Source organism: Neolamprologus brichardi, chromosome 14, assembly GCF_056152115.1.
Source record: "Neolamprologus brichardi isolate AB-2024 chromosome 14, ASM5615211v1, whole genome shotgun sequence".
NCBI lineage: Eukaryota > Metazoa > Chordata > Actinopteri > Cichliformes > Cichlidae > Neolamprologus > Neolamprologus brichardi.
Window position 1 is genome coordinate 19,394,322 of NC_142117.1, and position 22,830 is coordinate 19,417,151.

General features: G+C 40.0%; 1 protein-coding gene and 3 non-coding genes across 5 annotated transcripts in view; 3 read left to right on the forward strand and 1 right to left on the reverse strand.

Moving 5' to 3' along the window:
• fchsd2 (FCH and double SH3 domains 2) overlaps window positions 1–22,830 on the forward strand; it is a 67,768-nt gene that overhangs the window by 8,372 nt on the left and 36,566 nt on the right. For both annotated transcript variants that reach the window (XM_087850947.1, XM_087850948.1), the window contains exons 3-6: window positions 9,335–9,380; window positions 20,853–20,932; window positions 21,365–21,509; window positions 21,652–21,785. In XM_087850947.1, the coding sequence (XP_087707073.1) occupies window positions 9,335–9,380; window positions 20,853–20,932; window positions 21,365–21,509; window positions 21,652–21,785 (405 nt within the window). The remainder of the gene's footprint in view (window positions 1–9,334; window positions 9,381–20,852; window positions 20,933–21,364; window positions 21,510–21,651; window positions 21,786–22,830) is intronic.
• Window positions 5,821–5,894, forward strand: trnat-agu (transfer RNA threonine (anticodon AGU)). The gene has a single exon. It is a non-coding gene; the product is annotated as a tRNA-Thr (tRNA).
• On the reverse strand, window positions 6,810–6,882 carry trnam-cau (transfer RNA methionine (anticodon CAU)). The gene has a single exon. It is a non-coding gene; the product is annotated as a tRNA-Met (tRNA).
• On the forward strand, window positions 8,364–8,441 carry trnat-agu (transfer RNA threonine (anticodon AGU)). Its single transcript has one exon. It is a non-coding gene; the product is annotated as a tRNA-Thr (tRNA).

A 22,830-nucleotide genomic window follows, 5' to 3' on the forward strand; every position in this document is an offset into this window, starting at 1 on the left:
TACAGATTCTTTTTTTGGGTGGTGGCAGGACATCCCACACTCAGAGCAATCCTTGGGATGCACTCAAAGATCTTGAGTGATTCCCAAGGGAAGATGCAGGTAGGAACATGCCCCATATCCACACTGGGTCAGAATGCAGACTTAATATCTACAGTTGATGCTTGCAAACAGTCACTAGACTACAGTAGAAAGCTAATCAATTGACAAACATGCTTGGTGCTGTCCTTGTAAAAGTGCATGCGTGACCTCTGGAAGCTGACTCTGATTCAGCTAGTCCTTTCCTGAGATGGTGTCACCATGACTAGTTATGACTAAATAGTTTCCATATACAGTATTTTTAATAGATGGACCCTACAGGAGAGCAATGACAAAAACATTCATGGTTGACAGACACATTTCTAGTATGAAGCACGCATTAGATTTTAACACTTAAATCCGAAAAGCAGCTCTGAGGTTATTTACCCTAATTAATCCACAGACTGGCTTTAATCAAAGCGCTCAGTCACACACACACGCACACGCATATACAAGTTTATATCTACTGTGTCTCCTGTCTGTGGGTCAGCTGTACAAGGTATGAGAGGAATGATAACGGGAAAAAATGGAGGAAAGATGAAAGAGAAAGGACCGTGTATTTCATCCTCTGGGAGTGCATTTCAGCTAGTCTAGTCTTAGGAAGGACAAGAGAACGGAAGAGAGGAGAAAATGATGACGAGTTGGTGGATTCAGGGAGTCAACTTGGTGTCCTCAATCCAGCTAAATCCCCTATACCCTTATGTCTGCCTTAATAGCTCCAAACGCATCATCCTGCGCTGACCATAGAAATACTCTCATACAGTGTGCTGTGCTTATAATCATTTGGCCACGCATTAGCTATTGTCTGTTAGTTTAGATCAGTGAACAATGTGCTATATATACTTTACTGTGCAGCTTCATTTTGCTGTAAGGTAACTCTTCAACAGGCTGTGATGTTGTTTAGAATAAATGCAGAATGGTGCAGACAGAGTGCCATGTGGAGACTTTATTAAGAGCAGTATTAATTGTGGAGATAAAATGATAAATAGCAGCCTGGAAGCTGATGCTCGGACTAGATTGCTGGACTGGATGTGATTTACCCCCCATGTCTGTCCTTTGCATGATTCACTGGGATAAATGAAATTTGTGTTTCATGCAAATTAATTGACCGAATCCTAGGAATTATCTGCAAATATCATTAAAACCTAATGGCTCTCCTTGCTGAGTAGCTAGATGAAACTGTCTGATTTGAACCCAAAAGTGCCACCAAGAGTTCTCATTAATGCTTTTCATTGCAGCCTCCATAATGAAGGAAGATGGGGAACAGAATATCAAGGCCTTGTTGGATTAAAAAACAAACCCCCCCCCGATTCACACACAAATGAATGCAAGGCTGATTCACACCCTGATAATGTAATTAGGTGTAGGTACGTCTGTACTCGACAAAATAACACTGCAGACTTAATCATAAGAGGACCCTGCATAATACTTGGGGTTGAAATGACAAAATATTGGTTGCAAGGTTATTTCTGTATTAAAATAAGGTGATCCTGCAACAGTGGCTCAACCTTACCATTATGTTTTTATGTAATAATATAATAAAGTTCAGTGTCACAGCCTAAGCAGCTAAAGCAACCATTTGTGCTGTGGTGGAGTCAGAGGATTTTCTAAGATTTGCAATATTTTGTCCTTTGGAAAAATAACCCGATGAACAATAAAGTTCTCAGCAGCTAAATATAATCCATTCCATCTCTGTTGTAGACCTATGTCTTTCAACTTGTGGCCTTTGTTCGTGTAAGTGTTTCTGGCATTTTGAATTGTTCAGTTTGTTTTTTTCCCCCTGAAGTAGGTGAAGATTTTTTTATAAATATCTACTCTTTATCTTTATTTTCTTCTTTTTATTATTTTTTCATTCTTCTTCTTTTAAGGTCGTAGTTCTTTTGTACTTTAGAGTTATTAGAATTAAATCAAAGTGCAACTGTGAATTACTCTAGGGCCCTCTCTTTTCCAAAGGGTGTTATTAATGGGAGAGGATCAAATTGCGTCTGAATGGAACTGAATAGACTTGTAACCTGTCAGTGCAAGGGAGCATATGAAATACCACTGAGTAATAGAAAAATGTAAATAGACATTTTGACAGAGCAAATGAACAACGAGCTTTCAGATTCCTCTGGTTTACAGCTGCACTTTCAATCATAAACCAAATCTGACCTCTTAGTACACTCACTAACAATATTAGAATCAATATCCATTCTTACTGACCAGCAGTAGCTTTAACAATTATGTTTAATTAATTTAAAAAAAAATCAGGAACATTAACTCTAAACAAAGGGTTCACCAATGGTCCAGGGTCAGTTCTTGGGCAAGTTGATTGGCCATTTGTTGGCCTGTTGGGACCATTGACAGTGTTCTCAGATATCAAGTACAGCTGAAGCAAAGTGGCTAAAATGAGCTCTAAGTAACAAGTAGTCTTTTCACATTAAAATGCCAATAAAAGTCCTTCATCAGTTCAGTTGTTGCGACAATTTAAATGTCAAGAAAGGTGTGTAGATTTTCAGTCATCTACCTCATGGTGATCTAAGGAGCCTGGAAAGAAAAGCGACAGGATATCTTTAAGTTGCTTGAAGACGTTTCAGATCACATCCAAGAAGCTTCTTTACAAGTTGTTAGCCAAATTGTGTCTGGTTTCATCCAATGGTAATGATCCATTTTGTAACATGGTGTGATCAAAAGGACCCAAAACGAGTGACTGAGCTCATAAACTCATCAGGAAAGATGTTAACAGAGGTCAAGACCAAAAGCTGTTTTCTCATATACAGTGGAACCCTGACTTACGAAATGAATTCGTTTCCCGAGGGTCTTTCGTAAGTCAAAAATCGAAGCACCCATCGCGCCTTTTGAGTGAACGATAGGCTATAGGCTAATTGCTAACTGCAGGAACAATACGTCGTTCAAGTGGAACAGCGAAGCACAAGTACAAAAGCCAAGGGGTTGTCACATGATTCAGAAGGCACTGTGGGCATTGCGGGCATTCTGGGCTCAGCCAATCAGAGCCAGCGGATTTCGTTACGCGGGCATTTTGCCGTAACACGGGCAGAAATATTGCAGTTAAATGCCTTCGTAAATTGAATTTTTCGTTAAATGGGGTATTCGTAAGTCAGGGTTCCACTGTACTTGTATAGGATCAGAAGTCTTTTTGCAGCCACAGCTTTTGCTGTTTGGCACACTTCAGATGGGGTGGAAGATTAAGATTTTAACTCTATTTTTCCACCCTGGAAGTTATATCTATGTCTTATATTGCCTATATGCTGACATTCTCTCTCTTTCTCTTTCCAGCAGTGATATCTGTAGCATACTTATTTTAACCTACAATTTGTAACATTTTCAGTTACCAATTGTTTGACAGATTTAAGTTACTAATACAAAAATTACAAATGGGATATAAAGGTGAATGACTTAAAATACTTTTTGTCATTCAGTAAAAATGTGGCATTAAAACTACAGTGGGAGAAATGATTCTTTAGTTTTAACTTGCCTCAACACATCTAAGGTATAAATTAACTGCAGTAGTCGCTGATTTCATAGGTAACTTCACAACATCAAATGCACCCATTTTAACGAGACTGTTCATCTTTGTAAAGTTGATTCATCTGAAGACATAGACAAAAAAAATCAGATATCACAAACAATACGAGGTCATAATAAAAGAGCATTTCAGCTGATGTTGGAAATTATTTGGCCACCGACTCACACCCCAGCACGGGCTCAAATGCTTTGCCATGATATCTTTAGAAAACAATATATCATTGAGTAATGGTAAAAGTTTCACTGTGATTTTTTTAACCTGGTCATAATATATTAATAAAACTCAGAAAAACAGTAATATTTGTCATTATTGAGCAGCAGCTGCCTTCACAGTCACAGAAAGTGTCTTAGTCTTTGAGGACAGAGATGACAGTAACTCTAAACACATGATCAGAGATTTACTTTTTGCCTGTCGGTGTTTTGTGGGGCTATAGCAAAGGTGTGTGTGGGAAGAGAACTGGTGGGATGAGTTTTCATTCTAATACTGAGTACTGCTGTCTTTAATACTAGCACACACCCTGTGTAGAATTAATTTATTGTAAAGGGAACTCAGATTTCATCTCAGCTTATCAACTGTTATCTTTTCTGAGATGAAGTAAACATGTTTCGAGCTGAATGCCAGCTTGGTCTTGGAGAGGAAAGACTGCTGCATATCTGCTGTATTATGCCTCGTGTCGATCACCAGTGTGAAAACATGGCCAGTCTCCTCGGCCTCTGTCTCACTCTGTGACTCATGTTGCTTATCCTTTTGTCACTGATCTCAGTCTGTGTCCCGTTAACCATTGACCTCAGCTGTTTTCTCATGTTTGATCATTTCCTCTCTCTGCTTTTCAGCCTCTTGCTCCTCTTGCCCTCAACACTCACGCACAGACATACAAACACACACATCCACTGTGTCCACTCTCAGGCTCTTAAGTATTTCCTGTCAGACACACACTCATCTGCAAGCCTGCACATTTTATCCCTCCCTTTCTTCTTCACACACAGCTGATGCTGACATGCTGGCTTTTTGACTCGTACACCATTCAGTTACGCACACGCGCCCGTGGTGGGCGGACAAAAGGAGCAGGGTAGAGAAAAAGTATTTAAGAAGCAGAGTGCATCAAGCCAGAGAGAAAGGGTCAGAGCAGGGGAGAGAGGCACGAAATAGAGGTGCAGTGAAGGTATGGAGAGGTTTTCAAGGGATAGATGTGAATTGTTAGCTGAATAAATGTAGGGGGTGAAGAAGGCAAATGCAGATAGACACAAACATGAAGTACGGTATAATCTTCAAATAGACAACTACTTAAATCTATATAACTTTTTAGACCTCACTCTGAAATGCCTATTCTGCTTATTTTGACTATTTTAGGAACACAGTTTCTCATAAATGTGCAAAATGGGTGTGAATGACATTTCGAGCTGATAATTGGGTGTTGGATGTTTACATATGCTGGCTCCACTGGATTGTAACCATGGCAGCATGAAAAGCCCAGACATGTCCAAAGATCCCACCTAGGATGAGTGTTTGTCAGCATTTCTGTGTTTGTATTTTCTGACTTGTATGTTTCAGGCTTGCAGGATCGATTGTGTGTGAATAGAGCCAGCAGTCATGTTTCCATATGTGCTGTGATATGTTCAGGTGACAGATCCAGAAACTAGACATTACAGCCATTTGGAGCTATTGAAAGTTAAGCATGTTAGTTTAAATCTTTTTAGGAGATTGGTCATACAGAAGAAATTGAAAACTGCTGAAAGCTGCACCTAGCTTATTTGCCTTAAAAACAGCAAGGATTCTCTTATACCAACAAGGTATACCAACTGCTTTTTCACAGTATGAGATTAGGTCATCCAACGCAGTTCCAGGAGAGCTTGCAGGAGCAGGACCATAACATCTAGTGCAGTAATCTTGTGCATCTTGCCGTAGTGTGTTAAACTCAAAAAGAACAGGCAGTTGATTTTCTAATGCTTTGACTTGAGTTGCTCTTTTCCATGGCAGGTCTGTTTTCATATATAAGGCGCACCGGATTATAAGGTGCATTAAGCGAAACAAAACAGTCAGATAAGTCAAACTTTACTCAACTCATTCTTCTTGCTTCCTCCACTTCCGTACCATTGATTATTAATGTTGAATTCTCTCGCAGCTGCTCTATTCCCATGTTGTTGCAGTATATTAATGACTAACCTCGTATTGTGGATGGATTACCTCACTGAATTGATATCCTGTTGTCTCTTTGTGTAGGCGCTGTGGCTTAGTTGGTTAAAGCGCCTGTCTAGTAAACAGGAGATCCTGGGTTCGAATCCCAGCAGTGCCTTTCGTTCCAATTCCGCTACACTTGTTCAATAATTTTTTTTTCCATTGCTATTTAGTACCAAGTAATTTAAGACACTTGCACACTCTTGGACGATTTAAGACACCAGCAGATACTGTGTCTGTTCTGGTCAAAGAAGGAAATCCTGCACTCATTGTCAGCAATGCAGTGTTGTGGCAGCGCATGTGCATCATGATAAAGTACAACCAGTTATAGGAGTAACTTGTTTGTGCTTGTACTGTTGTTTGCCCTTAAGCTTAGCCCCTGCTATGGAAAAAACAGAGGAACACGCATCTAATTGGTACTGATAGATGATTCTTAAAATGTATTTATTTTTTACTCTATGATGACTCTCCCATTCTTTTTCATCAGAACATTTGAGCCATTGCCTTAAGGCTGATGCATGAAGCTTGCAAGAATGTCACTCAATGTGTGTAACCATAGACCTATGCAATGTGATACAAACACCCTGAATACCATTAATTCCACCTATGTTAACCTTGGCTATCAATTGAGATTATATACTAATATATTTAATTATCACAGAAGCCCTAGAGCCCAAAACATGGCCATTAGGACAGCTTTATAAGGAGTGGCCCTGTTATTTGTATTTATGAGAACTATACTTTTTCCTTCTTTAGCATGGAGAATGAAATGATTTTAGTTTAGTTTAGACAGTTGTTTTTATGAGTGAAGTGAAAGCACTGTGGTTTCTTGAGTGTGCTTTGCCTTAAAGGCAGGAAAGATTTTTCAAGGTATAATTAACAAGTTTGTCAAGGTATTCAAACGTGGTTGTTGAGCAACTAGCAGGAGCATGCCTCTGTGACTCAGTAACATGTAATGCAAGAAATCTGTCCGATGTTTCACTTCAAGGCACATTGCTTTACTATTTTGCTTAGTTGACAATTTTAAAACATCTGCCCCGTGTGAGGCTTGAACTCACGACCTTCAGATTATGAGACTGACGCGCTGCCTACTGCGCCAACGAGGCCTGTGTGTGTGTCTGTGCTGCAAAAGCGTGTGTCCCTTTCAGAGAGCGGACACTAAGCCCACATGTGGAAAGGCCTGTTTGGGGGAGTGTGCGTGTCGTATTTCAGCAGACAAGCACGGGGCGTGGTTAAACAGTAAACACATGCTCCAGCCTCTTGCAGCAGATCAGTGATAAATGGCAATGGTGCAGGTTTACTACAGTCTCTTATTTAAAAGAAATTTGCTAAGCAGCCTGTGTTTGGAAACCAGACTGGATATAGCAGCTTTAACACAGAAATGATGCCTGGGGAAAGGTTTGACACGAAGCACTACCCTATTTGTTTGGGCTGTAATTATCATGCAGGCCATTGGTGGTAATTATGCTGTCTACTCTTACAGTGTTGTCTTCCCCTCTGTGTCTTCTTCCACTGTTCGTCTTTCCTGATGGTACTTAATTTTAGCTGTTAACAGTCTGTTGTCTTGATCGGATTTAAGACAGCATTGGTTCGGTGACTTGAAGTTAAAATATATTGTACAATAATAAGAAGTGTGGTTGTAATTATTCCAGCAATGTCAACATGGGATACATACTGGGACTGAATGTACCCTGCGCTGCTTTATCTGATGATACAAAGCAAAAAGCCTCGAGCTATTGCGTTTTCAAAACTAGGGTATAATGGTGCTTATTTCTCAAAGCCATGTTAAATTAACATTGAGCTACAGCAGTGCTGCTCCGAAGGTATCTTGAGTGGGTGTAAGCACCAGTTTGTAATGCCTATAATGGAGTCAGTATACGTCTTCTTCCAGATACAGATTATTTCTGGTAGTAGTTTATATTTTGTCATGTTTTCATGCCCCCCTCGTCCCACCCCACCCCCCAACTTTAACTGAGGCTCATATTTCTGCCAATCTGCTATTTGTTGTTTCACGCAAAGAATAATCTGTGTAAAAGTCTGTGTCCAATAAAGCCTGAACAAGTTACTCAAGTGTGATCAAGTGTGCTTCTGCATGGGCCACAGAGCTCTGGATATCTACATGTGAATGAACTAAAGGTTAATGCTAATGATTAGGTTATTCTTGACACCTAAACACAATACCCTCATTTACATGTGAGAATAACTCTCATCCACACTAGTGTTTTTTTCCAAAGAGTCTCCATCCACATTAGCAACCCAGAGCAGGAGGAAAATGCCTGCAGTCTTTTCTCTTAGGTGGCATACATCAAGTTATTTATTTCTGCTAATACAAGTCTTTAATAGCAAAATAAAATTCATGTGATCATCATTTCAGTCATAACTTTTAGAATAGCTAAAAATGTGTGTTAGTAGAATTGGTCCATGGCTTTTTTCTGGTCTGACCTGAACTTCTTTTGAAAAAAATGTTGAATGGCATTCCTGCTTAGCCTCCATGTCTCTCTTCAGCTCTCTCAGGGGTGGGTGGCATTGGCAGCAACTGACCAATCATAATCATTAATAAGTGTACAGGAAGCAGAGTGCCTGATTTGGCAGTGGCTGTGACTTAGTTGGTTAAAGTGCCTGTCTAGTAAACAGGAGATCCTTGGTTCAAATCCCAGCAGTGCCTTTTGATGCACTTTTTGGTTTAATAATATTTTTCTAACTCTAGTAGACCTTTTTGCTATTAGCGCCAACTAATATACAACACTTTTTTCCAATATGGAGCTATTGTACTGTAATAACTGTTTTTTAACAGCTCCAGTAACCATCCACAGAAACCCCCTTGCAAGATTTTAAGAAATAAATCACAGTGAAAAATGTGATAAGATTTGTAAAAAGCTTTAAAAGTGGTATTGAGTTAGTTAGCTGGGCTTGCATCTGATGAACTATGCATTTAACTCGAGAATACATGTTACACACGCATAGTGAGATATATATAAAAATATTTAGATCCAATCAACTGTACATGATGCTTTGTCCATTCACATTCATGGCCAAAATATGTATCTGTTTGTGTAATCACATATGTAATGTTATGTTTTTAATTCTGCATAATGTTGGGCTGTGATAAGAGCTTTCACTGTCTCTTCACTTCCAGGATGTTGTTGACTCGTATCAACAGGGCGAGGGGAAAGGTCATACGAGTTTTTCCTTTGTGTGGGTCATAAATTCAGAAGGTATTTTTAGAAAGAGTTGTTGAGAAATAAAGAGAAAGTGGTAATTCCATCCTTGCATAATGTTGTGGTCACCAAGCTCTCCCCTGGCATACTCGGTGGGATTGCAGCATTTGTGCTTTCTCATCATAATGAACACACAGTACACAAACTGTCACTGAAAATAAACATCAGGTCTGTTTTTTCTGCCTCCTGTGTAACAAAGCAATAGGCCTTGGTGCTTTTGATGATGATTTATTATCTGTATTCCTACATGTTATCTGTTGTGATATATACATTATGAATCTATCTGTTGTTTCATTTATCCTCTGTACATTTCAGTAAGTTTTTTTTTTTTTTTTTGCAGGAGCTATAGTCTGAAGAAAGGACAACTGGAGCGGGACTATGCACAGGTAGGTCTGGCTGGACATTCGCTAAATATAGGAACCCATACATTAAAACAAGAACTATATACTGTTTAAATATCTTCAGTTTCTCCATCTTCTCAATCACCTCTGGACCAAATTCATTGTTCACAGTGCTTTTCGTCATCCTTTACACAATAATTAATATAAAATGCTATGATATTCAAAGAGGATGTCCTTACTTCTCAGTCACAGAGGGTTAGAGACTGGTTGGCAACCCCCTCCCAAACTCCAGTTACTCTGGAAAAATGTGTATTACTCGACCAATTGTTGATTGGTTTTTGGAGGTTTGCTAGCTGTCGTTGGGTAAACTTGATCACAAAGGGGCTACACCAAAAAACAGCTTGTGATTGCTTTGATTGCTAGCAGATTCTCAAAATCACCTTTAGAAAATAGAAAGTGTCCACTTGAAACTTGAAAGAAGTCCGACAAAGCAGAATCCCAGAGCGTTTCCCTGCTACAGCTCACAACTGGTGCAGTTTGGTAGCAACCAGAGTAAAAGCAGGGAGGTTTTAATTGCACCACTTTAAAACATATAAGTGTATGTATCCCAGAATAAGGTACATACAAGTTTACGGTCTTACAGTAGTTTGTTATTTACATATTTCCATACAAAACTTTGGTTTGTACAGAAACCCCAAATCATTCTATCATTCTAAGTTTAAAGCAAACCACTGATTCAGCCAAAACTGATGGGCTGGGAAAGGCTGTTCCAAAGTGTAGGTGCTACAGAAGCCTCTAGATTTAAAATAGGAGCAGGGAGCAGTCTCTAGAGACATGCCAGGCTGACTGGTGGAATAAGGTGTCAGCATTGTTGCTGTATATGCAGGAGACTTGCAATGTAGGGCTTTATATGTAACTAATAATTTAAAAATGAATTCCAAGTTTCACTGGATGGAAATAAGGGCAAGATGTTTGTTAGATAAAAGAAACAAGACTGTAAGCCCAAAGATGGAGAAAAATAACACCAAGTCTCTGATCATATGATGTGATGTTGCTAATGAGAGGGCTAAAGTAAAGAACAGTCTCCATAGAGAAGCAGAACTGGAACACAAGAGCCTCAGTTTTACTAGGACAGAGGAATTTTGAAGACATCCAATCACTAATAGCAGTGAAACATTGACTGAGGTAGCAGAGCCTTTTGTTGGATTAACAGAAAAATACAGGTAAGCAATGCTCTCAAGATGATTCAGGATTGATATAGTATGCAATGAAAACATAATTGGTCCAAGGATTGAGCTTTGAGGGATCCCGCAGAACAGAGGAGCTGATGAAGACTTTTACTTATTGTTATGGATTCTGAAGTGTCTCTCAGATAAGCGTGACGAAATCCTTTTCAATAATATGTCACCTAGAAAGGCACGATGTGTGGCGTTAAAGGCTGCAGATCAGTTGAGCAGAACTAAAATAGTCCCATTTATCTGAGCACATAAGAACTTCATTAGTAATAATAACGCAGTTCCAGGGCTGTGAGTCAAATATTGCACCTCAACCAGCTGACGGAGTGGATGAGTGACAGCTCTGTCAAGAATTATTGTTACTTCAATCTTTTATCTTGCTCTCACTTCAGTTGCACCTTGATTTTCTAATTTTCATCTCTTTGGTAGTAGAAGTACTGTGCTGTCTGTGTTGAGGCCTTGCCTGTGTAACTTAATTTTTGTCCAGGGCTTTATCTCTAATAAATTGAGATAATAAAATGTAATTTAATATATTATATATTGTAATTTAATTAATACTCTAATAAAGATTGACTAACCTTAAGTAAATGACAGTCATCTATGCCACTGTTTGCAGAGGGTCTGTGCTAGTGAAAACTATAGATTTATACTTATTAGATTTCCCAGTAAAAAAAACCCCCCAAAAATATAAAAAGAAGTGAAAGGACATACATACTGCATTGGCAGCCTGCTTAACTTAAGAGCTTTCCAAAGTGAGCCTTTCAGATTTCTTTTTGATTCATTCTTCAGATGATTAAAAACTCACACATATGCTGCAGGCCACATTTGGTTTCACTTCCCTTGTTCCTGTGTAGTTATTGGCAAGTGTGTCGCTGTTTATTTCCCCTGTTTCTTTTGTATATTCTTTCTCTTCTGTTTCCTGTTTGATAAAAAGCTGCAGTTCTTATAAGACGGAAAAAGGTTGCTACACGTAATTAAGCATGGCATCCACTCAGTAACATACGTGATCTCCACTTGCAGCTTGCAGTGAATTCACCGAAAGCAGTTGTTTGCATGATTCTCACATGGGTGCAGTCACCCGTCACAGAGTGCTTTGTACTATAAAACTGGCAGTTTAAAGACCCCCTGAAGTCCAATCTGATGGTGATTTGCTGTCTCACTTGCACCTCTGTTCATGAAAATGGCTTCAATTGCCTTCTTTAATAGGTTGGCTTTCAATATGAGAACTCCTTTATCCAAACTGAGACATGCGCGGTCTTTTAGATTATACACAAATGTCTTTTTAAAGCTCTTTTTCTTACTGAAGCCAGTTTGACTAAAGTACTCATTCAGTAACACTTGATGAATAATTTGATTATAACAGACAATTTTATAAGAAACCTGGCACATTTTGAAGTGCTATTTAAAGGTACTATTAGGTGCGGCATTGAGACTGATTCTCATTGTGAAGGAATAGACATTTTAAGCAAAAGCACCATTCAGATTCTCTGGGAATCATTCTTTGATGATCCCACCCTCCCGCAACCACTCTCACATAACAGTGGTTAGGTGCAGGAGAGTTTGCATTGGTCCTCATTTTCATTTCTCGTGTTCCACACAGGACTTTTGTACAACTGTAGTAGTTTTTGGCTCAGCATTTTTCTCCTGTTCACGTCACAACATATTTTACCAACATCTGGTAGTCAGTGAGGCTTTCTTCTTCTATTTTTGTACCTTAATTGTGGCCTACAAACAGCTGATAGGTGCATTACCTCAACTTCTGACAGTAGTAGTAATACTGAAACACTCCAGAGCTGCTTTTTTCACACCATGGTTATTTTAAACATGGCTGAGCTGCTTACATACCATGAAATTATTTTCATCCACGAGACAGCCACTTTGTCATGTACTGCTGATTTGTTGGGACACATGAAAAACCCCAGTAGAAGGCTGAGTCAGCATACTTGTGATACTGAGCGTTAGTTAAGTTGTCTCTAAGAAGAAGCCAAGCAGCGCTTCCAGCCAAGACTGTGAGACTGTCTGATTTCCATTGTATTTGATGTTGCTCTGCATAAGCTCCCATGACATTTACACACACATCCATACAGTCACTGAGAAATATTCTCAGCTAAAAAAAAAAAAAATCCTCCCGGAGCTTATTAAAAACCATTCTAGTACATAACCCGGCTTGCTCTTAAGCACATATTAACATACAGATACGCCTCCTCGCAGCTGTCCATACAACCAACCCTTGTTTTGCAGCACCAGTATCCTCGCCTTGCATATACATGGATTGAGGATGGCAGGAGAGAGAAGGAAAAGAGGAAAGTGCTTGTTTGTGTGTGTTAGAGGATGAGTGTCTTTATTTGCATGCGGTTTGAATGATTAAATGAGCGTTTCCTGTGGTCAACCCCTCCTCCCCCTACTTTCAGACGCTCATTACATCCCTCCCTCTATCTAGCTTTCCCTGTCTCTCACTATTCTCCCTCAGCGCTGTCTTTTTCACCTTAGAAATAGAGGTTGCCTAGCAACAGCCCCCTGACTTAGTAGGACAATAGATTCCCTCCTAATTGTAGGTGTGTGTTTGTGGAGGAATGTCAGAGTGTAGTGTTTCTTTTTTCTTTTCCTTTTTTTTATATAAATGTATGATGAATGGCAAATAGATTTTGTTTCAAGATCAAATAAGCAAACAGGACACCCCCCACCCCCCACCCCACACACCCACCCCCTTTTTTCCTCTCACAATAGGATTTTACTAGCACGTAAGGTTTGGCTCTCGTCTGTCTCTCTGCCAGACACTCAGGTAGCTGACCCCTGGTGGTGAGTCAGGAAAATAAAGCCAATCAGCCTTCAGTGAGGCAGAGGAATAACGGACATGACCCCTTAACAGAACAGCTAAAGAAAAAAGTTGAGAGCTGGGAGATGTAGGAGGACAACAGAGCGAGAAGGAAAGTGAAAATGCTGTTGTTTAACCTTTGTCCTTTCAATGTGTCAAACCAGACATCCACCCGCCCTCTGCGCAGGAGTCAGCCACAATTACCAGCTGTCCATCAAAAGCTCCATGTTTTCTGAGTGTGCGGGTTAGCATGTAAGGGTTAGCTGTTTGTCCCTTATTCTCCCTCCCACGATCAGCATTACTGGAATAGTTTTAGGCTGGGGTCATACTTCACTGTACTGCCCAAAAAGGCATGCCTTCTGTGCTGCTCTGTATCTGCTGTGCTTTACTGTTACTTGTGCTAATTCAGCATTAATGTTATTGGTTATTATTGATTTATGTTGTGTTCTCTGACAAAATAAAATAAAATAAAAAATAAATAAAAATTAAAAAGCATACATGAGTTCTTAGGTTCAATTCAGTTTTATTTATACAGCGTCAAATCACAACAACAGTCGCCTCAAGGCACTTTATATTGTAAGATAAAAACCCTACAATAATACAGAGAAAACCCTAATAATTAGATGACCCCCTATGAGCAAGCACTTTGGCGACAGTGGGAAAGAAAAACTCCCTTTTAACAGGAAGAAACCTGATTCAGTGTAAACATCAGATCTGAATATTATAAATAAACTGAAACTAGTGCTTTTGCATTTTATTTTCCACCTTTTTTCTTTTTCCTTCTTCACTGTTTCACCTCTATATAGTGCTCTCACACTGTCTTCAAACTGTATGTAACAGGATCTCATGCACACATCCATTATACTGTAGCTGTCTTGTTAATCATGCATTTATCTCTAATGTGTCTGATATTAGATATTGTTATACTATTTCATTTGCATTGATTTCAAGGTTAATAGAAGTCTAAGGAAAAAGGAGAGACTGCTATAAAGAAAGTGACAGCTTCTCTTTTATCTCCCTGTTCTCTCACATTCTTACACTGTCCTGTATGGTGCTTCTATTCAATTTAGCCTCCACTCACTGTTCCCTTACTTTACTGTAGCTAACCCTGCACACACATAAACAAGAAACAGAGAGCTTCGGGGGCAGATGAGTGAAGACTGGATGAGACGAGAGAGGAAATCAAGTATATTGTTCTTGGAAGTAGTTAAGAAAGTGAGGGCGGGCTGAAAAGGCAGAGATGCAAAGACAGGCAGAAATCAGATAGAGACAGAGGGAGAGAAGGCAGCTAGAGAATGGGCAAACGTGAGAGAGACGCAGACAGGAGAAAACAAGTGAGTGGAACAGAGGGAGTAAACACCGGGCAGAAGTATCAAGGTGATTGTGTTTAGCAGGACTGCATCGACAGACGAGTAATAAACTAAACAAAGAAATTGTGAAGGGATGAGTGAAGCATAGAAACTGGCAGTCACTTATAGATTATAACTTTAACATCTGCTCTTACTGGGTGACATCACTTCCTCTTTCCGCAGTCGCTCAAGTGTAATCATGAGTTATTTCTGAGAGTTTAAAGCCCTCTGGACAAATTTTGGGTGCGACCGTGAATATTTCAGATAAAGTACAGCCATCATTCCTACCAGTGAGTAACGGTTGTGTCATCACACTTTGTCCTGTAATCAGTACCTCTTTCACACAGCCACTCTGGACATTGTTGGGAGGGAGAGTGCGGTGGTTCGTGGGGGATTCACGCTATTATGAGTCAGCTAAATATGTCAGAGTAAGGGGTGCATGCTACCTGCTAGCATTATTATTAGACCAACATTATAAAAAGCTAGTTTTTGATGCTTGTTTTTGCAGCATATGGAATCATTTTAACATCCTCATTTTACTCTGACTCAGAGCTCATATTCATCTGATTTCCAGACACTCTGCCAAATAAAACTTTAACAATCAGTCATTCACCACAAGAGCTATTGAGTGATAAAGATAATGGGATTGAGGAAGAAAAAAAGACCAGTTATCACCATGATATCATTTTTCTCTAGAGATGAGAGAGAGATGTAGCAGGGTGTGCATTGTTTAATAAAATGATTACTAGCCCAAACATATTGAAATATGCTAATTCTTATGTGTTTGCATTCAAAGCCTCATGTTTTAAGCTGTGATTTACAAACTCATGCAGAGTTTAAACTCATCAATACTGGTACATTATTTACTTGGTATCAGATCGATACTAAGTAAATAAATATAGCACAGCACTAGTCAGCAGCTCTAAAAACAGGAATGTTCTCAAAACACACTTATCAAAAATAATTGATCAGTCCTGCAAGGCTATTGGTGTATTGTCTTACTTCTTGTCAAAGTAACACAGGGACTGTCAAAATTTCAAACAGTTGCAAATAATCTGACCCTAACAATACAGCCTGTGTGGTAGTTCTGTGTAGCCCACGGCAGGTGATGCGTCAGCTGCATTCTGGGTACTGAAAGAGCTGTGTTTGATTTAGGTGCTGGATGAGTAGAGCTTTCAGGATACATATCGCAGGGCGACCTCTCGCTAACTGTGGCTGTTATTTGCTCTTTTCTCACACTGGCACAAATTGCTGCACCTGAACATCACACGAGCTGGCTGGTTAAATACAGTTTAATGTCCAGATGGGTGAGTTCTTCACCTTTTCACATGCCCTACATAGGGTAATGACTTTAAAAGTGGTGTGCAAACTCACATGTTTATAATAACAAGTGTAATTACTGGATGTTTAGCGAAGCCTACTAGCTCATATGCCTAAAATACGCAGAATTTAGCCTTTCTCCTTCTTCCTTCAATTTTCCTTTGTTTGTCAACGATTTGTTACTCTCTCTCTAACACACACACACACACACACACACACACACACACACACACACACACACACACACACACAGGATATCCTCCAGTCTGGGTACCCTGTTTTGCCACTCTGATCACAAAAACAGGATATATGTGGGTCTGTGTGTGTGTGTGTGTGTGACATACACACACATAAAGACACACTACTAAAAGGTGCATTTCTACCTCACCAAGACCACACAGGGAGGGCAGAGGAGTTGCTATGGCAACATGCTGTTCAGGTGGTTGTCAGGTGATGACAGCAGAGAAAGGAGGATGGAGGGATGAGATGTCCTGTAGAAAATGAATAGAAGGAAGCTGGAGAGAGTGAGAGAGAGAGAAAGAGAAAAATTGGAAAGGAACAAAGCATACTGCATGAAAATAGAGAGGAAGGGGGGAAAAAGAGGCTGTAGCAAGAGCAGTTGGAATAAAAAGATGAGCCAGGAGTAACTGAAGAGCATCCTCCTAATAGGCCAAGAGCACCTTAGGTAAGCTTTCACATATCAGTCAGTCAGTGTCCTTCTCACCATTCAGTCATTGCTCTTACTCTGATAACAGCTCTGTAGGCCGATCTAAGAGGCTCCAAGTTGTGTGCTGGCATAAAAAAAGGTTTGGAGCAAGGACGTGCAGGTGGTCAATGTCTAATAGTGAAATGGCTACTCCTGCAACTTTATGTTTTGGCTTGCTTTCAAAGGCACTCTCACCTTTAAATAAATGGTAAGTTCAGATTTGTTTAAGTGTGAATTTGCCCACAGGTTCATATTGAATGTAAGAATGTCCTGTTCTTACCTAAGTGATGGGTTGTCTTCATTCTGAAGACAGCTGGAGGTCAAAATGTAGTTTAATAGCTTTATTGAGGGTTCTATGGCATAACATCCTCTATCTCCTAGCTCAGGGGTCTGCAACCTTTAACACCCAAAGAGCCACTTGGACCCGGTTTCCACGCAAAAGAAAACACTGGGAGCCGCAAATACTTTTTGAAATCTAAAATGAAGATAACACTGCATATATTGTTTTTTTACCTTTATGCTTTGTGTGAACAACTAAAGTAAGTAAGTAAAGCTTATTTATTAAGCGCTTTTCACAGACAGGCAGTCACAAAGCGCTGTACACAACTATTAAAATAAACAATACAATCAATAGACATTATACACAATGTAAAAGATCAAATGTAAATAATGTAAAGAATATAAAATACGTAGATCAACAAAAGGCTTGTTTTAACATAAAAGCTTTTAACTGCTTTTTAAAAGAATCCACAGAGCAACTAAGCTGTGTTGCTTATGAAATCCATGAAGTGCTACAGAGAAAATTACATTTTATTTATGTAATTAACACATTTTGAACTCTTAAAGAAATATAACAAAAGGAAAGACACCCAGCTGAACTAAAATGATCCAGCAAACAAAAATTGTTGTGAGCCGCCACCCTTATATCTCCTTTGGGCTTTTGGAGCCTTGACCTGACTTTTAAAAAGTAATTGGAAAAAAGCACTATGCTGCTAAAAAAGGGAAAAATAGATATTTGCAAAATTCTGCCTAAATATGTATTTTACCTGGTTAATGTGTGTGGCGGGGTGTGGTCTGCAGCGCCGCTGTAGGGGACGCGGACGCACCTGAGCGGCACCTGCAATCACGCCTCGCCACCTTAAAGTCTGTGCTCTCTCTGCTGTTGTGTTGTCGGGCTGTGAGCTGAAAAGCTACAGCCGGCTGTATGCGTACAGCAACCGTGTGTGAAAAGTGGTCAATAAAGAGATGCTGAAAAGCGTGTTCATGCAAACATCGTCGGGTCTGCCGTGATATGTTTACAATAAGACTTATGGTCACGAACCTCTGCGCACAGCATCTGCAAATCGGGGCTTTCATCTTTACGCAGGACTGTAAGCTGTCATCTGTGAGGCGTTTGTTTTAACATAGTTCATGGTGGAGCTGCTGACATAATGTGGATCCGAAGATCCATAACTGGCCTACCTGGGGTCGAAAGTCTCGATAAATGCACGGCGTTTCGGCGGGTATACCGGCTTCCGCGAGTGTGACGCTTATTTTGAGCGATGAAAAAATAATAGAATATAATTTTATTTTTATATTTCAAAATCACAATAATCTTCCAATTTAGAACTACAAGTTAAAAAAAAGAACTAAACACAAATAAAATACACTTCAGCTAAATACTAATAATTTATTTTCCCAAACCACGCGGAGCCGCAGTATAAGGACAAAAGAGCCGCATGCGGCTCCAGAGCCGCAGGTTGCCGACCCCTGTCCTAGCTGTTACAGTGCAGTGCAAAGAATTTCTTCACTAGGAACAGACCACAGATCAAGTCAGAAATCAGGAGCTCTTAAAGTTGTTATGAATGCACATATGGAAAAGAAATACAAACAATTAAAAAAAATATTTAGAATCCCATCTGGTAGTACAATGTTTCTCTCTGTTACTTTTCCATATGGGTGGCCTCAGTGTGGAGTGGATTAAGAGCTAGCTGCAGTAGCAGAGAGACGTGATACTGTAACAAGAGATGTGGAGTTGTAACAAGAATGAAAAAGGAAGAGAGGTTCAAACGCAGCCTGTCTTCACTGCGCTGGACAGATGGATAATCCTCATGTGAAGTGGGCGTGAATGTTAGTTTGTTGGTATTGGAAAGTTCTGCAGATGAGTGTCTAATCAGACTGTTTGAGCAGTTTAGCGTTCAGAGGGATTTCTTTGAGGCCTCAGGCAGCAGTCGGTGACCACCGGTTGCTATGTGAAAATGAATATTACCTGACCAGCTGTGAAGGGTTCTGCTAATTGTCGGTGTGAAATCAATTGCTAAAGCCTTAACCACAAAGGCCTAGAGACTGGTAAGTGACTTCCTGGTAACCAGTTGGGGAGTGGTTTCTGGAGGTTGCCGTCACTAGTGTGAAATCTGTTGCTAAAGGGTATATGGTGCTGATCCAAAAACCTAATTGAAATTAGTAGTTAGCAGATTCCCAAGGTTGCCCATAGTTTGCATGAAGGTGTTGACTTATCTGCAAATACTTGCAAACTACTTGCCACAGTGAAACTGTGAAAAGTACAACATAAACCAGAAATGGAGAATGTTGGCTTCAAAGTAAAAGTGCCATCCAGATCCACTGCAGCCTGTTGGTAAGAGTGAGAAAAGAGAGCGAGGATGACTCTTCTTGATCTTTATGTTCATGACACGAGGTTGCTGATGCCAGTAATCTTGCCCATTTGTTTATTTTGTTTTTGCTGTTTCTTTATCCTTCCTTTATTTGTGCAAAATAAAGGCACAAATAGATAATAAAACTAAACCTGGACTCTCTTTATTAATCTACTCACTGCACGTCATGTAAAATACTACAAAACATGCTTAGTTCACTCCAGTTGAGACATTTAGGAGATAATGCTGTTTTTTTCTTTTGTCTTCATGAAAGAGTTATTCTCCCTTTCTTTATGAGGTTTTTAGACAGTGGATGCCAGGGGTCACTAGGCCACAGTCTCCCCCAGGACACAAGCTTGTGTGTCAGCTGGAGGGAAACAAATATCTGGTCCAGGGAACTAGAGAAAGAACTGTTCTTTGATGGCCTCAGTCACCATCTGTGAAAGGTGAAAAAAAAGCAAGATGAGAAAGAGAGATACAAGGTAATTCTGTTGAGTATGTTATAATGGGAGAGACAAAAGTAAAAGAGAGCTCAATAGCATGGTATTAGAAAAAAAGAGCACAGAAGGGATGTGTATATGTGTAAATGCAATTGGTTGTAAGGGGATTGTGGGTGGGGGGGGTGGGGGGGGGTTGGGGGCAATAGTTAGATTTATAAATAGGCCTTTTGAGAATCATAATGTAAGTGATAAAGGGTGAAGCATGGAGAGAGAGGGAAGTGTTGGTGATTTAGGATAACAAGGAGGAGATTTGTAAAGAGGAATGATATCAGATTTACATGCAGATCTGGAAGCTTGATAAAAAAGATAAAGGGAAGAAGGTGGCTTTGAGGATTGGAGTATTTACCTTGAAACTCAAACTGTCTTGACTGGATTTTAGTAGGGATTCTTTTATTAAGGCTACCCATCCCTACGAACGTAAACACAGGGACACGAGGACAGAGCGTTTGTGAGTCACTGTTACTGACACAGTGACCCAGTCTGGAAGATGTAGGTTACCCTTTCTTGTAGCCCTCAGGTTTCTCGGGAACTGACTCGGATTTACTGACACAAAGCCGGTCTATTGTTTTGTGCACTGATACCCAAAATAAACTGTAAAACATCCACTGTACAGAAATAAAAATCCAACCGCCCATCTTCACCATACGTTCCTTTTTCTTGCATAATGATAACAGTGAATGCATTTTCTGTCAAGTTGCAGATTTGAATGTATTTTCGCTATGAATTCCAAACATTAGACACTGTTTCTCTCATCTGAATGACTGGGTGCAAGTGAGCTGACTCAGTGCAGTTCACAAATTTGCTCCGATTGTAATTCATTTTATTCTAACAGTCTGCATGTTTCCTATAGCATCAAAAGCATCTTCTCCAGGGATTTGGCAGGGATTCATTAATCAGACAATAGGAGCTAGATGGTCCTTAATTGTTTCCAGCTTCTCATTTTTGTGCTCTTGTGCTTTCAGGCTCTGCAGAAGTTAGCAAGTCAGTACCTAAAGAGAGACTGGCCTGGAATCAACCCTGATGACCAGAGAACAGACTATAGGTAGGTTTGTGTGTGTGCATATGACACAGAAAAATGCACATATTACATAAAATTAGGAGCTGGAAGCTACTTTGTCTTCTTGCATCATCTACAAATTTATTTCAGTTGCAGTGTTCACATGAAGGCTGAAATTATACTGTGCTGGAGTCGTTCAATATTCTAGAAAAAAATTGTCATGGTCTACAGCACAGTTATGAGTCATTATTTACTGTAACAGAGGCACTGAAATAGAAGACTTGAAGTTGGATCTAAGTTAGTGTGACAAACAGAAATAATGCATCACGACACAAATTTTCTCCCCTTGTGGTTTCCTGCTCACACAGTTTTTTTAAAACCCACATTTTAAAAAACGTGTCCAATATCCAAGCAAATGCATATTGGATTAATTAAATAATCCAGCTGCAGAACTCAGTACTTTTTCTCTCCTACTAGGAATGTGTATGCAGTGTGGAGGTCCTATTTAGAAGGTACAGTCCAGGTGAGCCAGTCCAGGCTCAATGTATGCGACAATTACAAGAGTCAAGTATCAGAGCCCGCTAAGACTGTTAGACTGTACAAGGAGCAGCAGCTTAAAAAGGTGAGTTGGTCATTTTTTTTCCTGAAGCAGTATTTGTTCTCTGTTGCTGCTGCATCTTTCCAATGTGCTTGCTCAGAGTTAACTTCATGTTGTTCTGCTTGTTCTTCAAACATATGCCTGTTGTCTTTTTCCCTTTTCACAGACAATAGATCAGCTGAGCGGCATTCAAGCAGAGCTGCAGGAGTCAGTGAAGGAGTTGGCCAAAGCTAAGAAAAAATACTACGACTGCGAGCAGGTTGCCCACGCTATACGAGAGAAGGCCGACATCGAGGCAAAGTAAGTCTGCCGCAACACTGTGCACGTGTGTGTGTGTAGGGCTTTTCAGGTAGTTGCCAAGTCAGTTTTAGTGAGGGGATCTGGTGTCACTGTTATGCTGTGGAGGGCACATATTTGCATGGCACGAGTTGGGTCCACTTGCAAATCAATACAAAGGTGTTCTAATTTTTTATTGTCTTTGATTTTGAGCGGTGCAGTTACCAGATTTAGATGAAATCGGTTGCAAAGAGGATGCTGCACCAAAAACCTCTTTGTGATTGCTTTGATTGCTTGAGGGTTGTGTTTTGTTTGTATTGAAGACACTGATTTGTCAATTCATCTTATTGATGTGACCAACAGATTTCAACCAACTATTACTTTGATGGTTACCATTCAGTTCAATTCAATTGTATTTATCTAGCACCAAATCACAGCAACAGTTGCCTCAAGGTGCTTTATATTGTAAGGTAAAGACAATTATACAAAGAAAACATTCATACACTATATTGCAAAAAGTATTCACTCCTCTGCCTTCATATGCATATGAACTTGAGTGACATCACATTCTTAACGCATAGGGTTTAATATGATGTCAGCCCACCATTTGCATCTATAACAGCTTCAGTTCTCCTGGGAAGGCTTTCCACAAGGTTTAAGAGTGTGTTTATGGGAACCTTTTACCAATCTTCCAGAAGCACATTTATGAGGTCAGAAACTGATGTTGGATGAGACGGGCCGGCCCGCAGTCTCCACTCATAATTCATCCTAAAGTTGTTCTGGCGGGTTGAGATGAGGACTCTGTGCAGGCCATTCAAGTTCTTCCACACCAAACTCACTCATCCATGTCTTTATGGACCTTGCTTTGTGCACTGGTGCGCAGTCATGTTGGAACAGGAAGGGTTCATCGCTTCATGGCTCAGTTGCTGTCATTTCCAGTCGCTTCCACTTTGTTATAATACCACTAACAGTTTACTGTGGAATATGTAGTAGTGAGGAAATTTCAGTGCTAGGCTTACTGCACAGGTTGTGTCCTATCACGGTACCACTCTGGAATTCACTGAGCTCC